Consider the following 3,838-nt stretch of genomic DNA (forward strand, 5'->3'; position numbering starts at 1 on the left):
CATCCTCCATTCTTCCACCCACGCATCCAGCCATCCTCCACCCATTCATCCTCCAGACTCGCACCCACACACCCAGCATCCTCCACCCATTCATCATCCATTCTCCCACCCACGCACCCAGTCATCCTCCATTTATTCATGGATCTCTCCATCCACTCAACAAAAACATTAGTTGAGCACAAGAAAGACACACAGTCCAAGCTAGCAGGAGTTCAGGGGGCAAACATATGCAAAAAGGGCTTAAGGAGAGGAGGGTCTGGGTACAGCAGGGAAGGAGCCTTAGTCTGCCTGAGAGATAAGGGAGGTCTGCGTAGGGAGGTGGCTTTGAGTGAACTCTCCAAGGAGGAGTAAGTGCTGTTCAAAGAAGAAGAGGCACCAATGTCCAGGCAGAAGACAAAGCTTGGAACCCTGGAGACACGAGATAGCACAGCCTTTCTGAGGACCACCACGTGGGAGGGGAAGCCCACACAGCCACCCCTTTCTGTCCCAGGTGCAGTGAAGGTGCTCATGGCTCAGTGAAGAGCTCTGTACAGAGTCACTGCGTGTAACCCGGGCCACCCTGAGGGTACAAAGTGGGGAGCTTGGAGCAGATCTTTGGGGCTGTCCGAGGCCAGAGTGTCCTGTAGGGAACTGGTAGGCAAGGGGTAGAGGAAGGGGGCCCTAAGATGGGTGCTGGGTGGAGATGCCCAGAGGGGCTGGGAAGGGCTGCACTTGCAATTCTTGTTTGGACTTCACCACTCATGGGAGCATGCATGAGAGAAGCTCAGGATAGAGGAGGGCTGGGGCGGCCATTCCTTGGCTGCCTTCCTGTGTGTGTTCACGTGTGCATGTGTGCATGGGTGTGTGGGTGCATGTGGGTGCATACGTGTGTGCATACATGTGGGTGTGTGTGCATACATGTGGGTGTGTGTGCACATGCATGTGTGTGCATGTGTCTATGTACACGCATGTGTCTGTCTGTCTGGAAGGGGGATACATTAGTCCTGGCCCTTCTCGCTGCCTCCTGCAGGAAGGGAATTGTCAAGCTCAACATCTACTTCCAAGAATTTAACTATCGCACCATTGAAGAATCAGCAGCCAATAACGTGAGTTTAGGAGGCTCCTGATACCCCAGCACTGCCCTGCCCTGACCTCTGCACCCTGAGGGTGGGGGAAGGGTTCTGAGCCCTATGGAGGGATTAGGAGATCCCCAAAGCAGTCCGAAGTTATTCCCCTGGGCCAAGATGGTCACCGCCTCCCATTCCCACCCAAGAATCACCTCCCAGGAACCTGTGAGTCTGGGTTAGAGGCAAGAATGTGTGGCCTGAGCCCACCCCAGCTCCCCGTTCCCCACAGCTCGTCTGGCTGCTCTCGAATCTGGGTGGCCAGTTTGGCTTCTGGATGGGGGGCTCTGTGCTATGCCTCATCGAGTTTGGGGAGATCATCATCGACTTTGTGTGGATCACCATCATCAAGCTGGTGGCCTTGGCCAAGAGCCTACGGCAGCGGCGAGCCCAAGCCAGCTACTCCGGCCCACCACCCACGGTGGCTGAGCTGGTGGAGGCCCACACCAACTTCGGCTTCCAGCCTGACACGGCCCCCCGCAGCCCCAACACCGGGCCCTACCCCAGTGAGCAGGCCCTGCCCATCCCGGGCACCCCGCCCCCCAACTACGACTCCCTGCGTCTGCAGCCACTGGACGTCATCGAGTCTGACAGTGAGGGTGATGCCATCTAACCCTGCCCCTGCCCACCCCAGTGGCTCGAACTCACTGAGCAGCCGAGACTGTTGCCCGAGGCCTCACTCTATGGTGCCCTCTCCAAAGGGTCGAGAGGGTAGCTCTCCAGGCCAGAGCTTGTGTCCTTCAACAGAGAGGCCAGCAGCAACTGGCCCGTTCCTGGCCAAGGGCTCCGTAGGATCACGGTGTTGGTGCAGGATGCAGGAATTAGTTGTATCTTCACCTGGTTCCTACCCTCGTCCCTACCTGTCCTGATCCTGGTCCCGGCCAGGCCCTGGAGACCCCTCAGAACACCTTCTCCTGGTGGCAGACTACTTCCCTCCCAGTGCCAGTCTCCGTCCACCCCAGAGAGGAACAGGCAGGCGGGCCATATGGTCTTCTCCTTCCGGGCCTTGGCTGGCCTCTGGGGCAGGGGTGGTGGAGAGATGGAAGGGCATCAGGTGTGGGGACCCTGCCAGGTGGCACCTAATTTACTCTAGAAAATAAACGCAGAAAACACTGAGTCCAGCTGTATTCTTCGTTTGACTGGGCAGCCGGGGTGCCCTGATGGCAGAAGGGCATCCATAATGGCTTGAGAGAGACCAAAATTGGTTTAAGGGAAAGGGTCTCAAGCCCCTCCTTCCACTGCCAGCTCCCAGGCCAACACTCATTAGCCCCTGCCTGGGTTGTGTGCCCATCTCTGACCCAGTCAGTGTGGCCAGCTAGATAAGCTGCTCTGATTGGTCACACCTGAATTCATCTGCCCAGACCTGAAGCCAGTTTGGCCCCCAGGAGAATCACATGGTCCAAGGGTGGCGGGGGCACAGTTCCCAGGGTTGCCAGATAACAATCAGGCTGCTTGGTTGAATTTGAATTTCAGATATACAAACTGAATTTTTATTATTATTTTTTTGAGATGGAGTCTCGCTCTCGTCGCCCAGGCTGGAGTACAGTGGCGCGATCTCGGCTCACTGCAACCTCTGCCTCCTGGGTTCAAGTGATTCTCGTGCCTCAGCCTCCTGAGTAGTTGGAATTACAGGTGCGTGCCACCACGCCCAGCTAATTTTTGTATTTTTAATAGACGGGGTTTCACTATGTTGCCCAGGCTGGTCTCAAACTCCTGACCTCAGGTGATCCTCCCACCTCAGCCTCTCGAAGTGCTGGGATTACAGGCGTGAGCCACCGACCCCGGCTGAAAAACTGATTTTTTAGTATATGTACATCCATACAATACTGGAGACACATACAAATAAATCATTTGTTGTTTTTCTTGAGCATTTTATACATATATATTTTTATAGAGATGGGGTGTCATGGTGGCACGGGGTCGCCCAGGTGGGAGTGCAATGGCATGATCATAGCTCACTGTAGCCTCAAACTCTTGGGCTCAAGCCATCCTCCCACTTCAGCCTCCTAAGCAGCTGGAATTACAGGTGTGCCCTACCATGCCTGGCTAATTTTTTAAAATTAAATTTTAATTTTTTTCATTCTGTATTTTTAATTGCCAAATACAGTCCCCCAGAATCTTAAGGTCCCCAAAGAGAGATCAGGGAGCTGTCCCCAAAGAAGAGTATGGTCTGGCAGGTGCACACACTACTGCAGCACCCTGCTATCACCCACCAGGCCCCTGGTGATGAAGGAGAGGCTGGCTTAAAGCCTACGCCTCTGAGGGCCCAGCCTTCCTGGCCTACGTCACCTGCGTCCCTTGGTCTGGAGGGTAAACAAGCTGGCCTCCCAAGTGCTCAGGATGGCACCTGTTGGAAGAAGGAGGTGCCACAGAGTCGGTGCCACCTCAGTCAAAGGCAACGTTGCTAGGGGCTGAGTAGGGAGGGCTGAGTAGGAAACCGGGTTTCCCAGCCTGGCGCCTGGCTAGTCCGCAGGCTGGGCCCACCACTCTTGGTGGTTACCACCCTCACTACTGTGATTACTGCTTTTATTACTAGCAGTAGTAGTTGTGGCCACACTCACTGTTACCATTTGTTGTTATTAAACAAGGACTACATTGGATCAAGTACTTATCATATGCCAGGCACCATGCCAAGAACTTTTTAAATCTTACTTCATTCTCATAACCACTGAGAAATAGTACAATAGCATCCCATTGCACAGGTAAGTACACTGAGGCTTAAGAAGTGAAGTAAG

The 3,838-nt window shown here is 54.3% G+C and overlaps 1 protein-coding gene across 1 annotated transcript in view; it reads left to right on the forward strand.

Annotated features, from left to right (window-relative positions):
• Nucleotides 1–2,220, forward strand: part of SCNN1B (sodium channel, non voltage gated 1 beta subunit) — a 92,875-nt gene extending 90,655 nt beyond the window's left edge. Inside the window, exons 12-13 of the mRNA XM_011987960.1 lie at nt 969–1,085; nt 1,336–2,220. Coding sequence (XP_011843350.1) covers nt 969–1,085; nt 1,336–1,716 — 498 coding nt within the window. The 3' untranslated portion in view covers nt 1,717–2,220. The remainder of the gene's footprint in view (nt 1–968; nt 1,086–1,335) is intronic.
• Nucleotides 2,221–3,838: the final 1,618 nt, after the last annotated feature.

The sequence above is a fragment of the Mandrillus leucophaeus genome, unplaced genomic scaffold (genome assembly GCF_000951045.1).
Source record: "Mandrillus leucophaeus isolate KB7577 unplaced genomic scaffold, Mleu.le_1.0 Scaffold32, whole genome shotgun sequence".
Lineage (NCBI taxonomy): Eukaryota > Metazoa > Chordata > Mammalia > Primates > Cercopithecidae > Mandrillus > Mandrillus leucophaeus.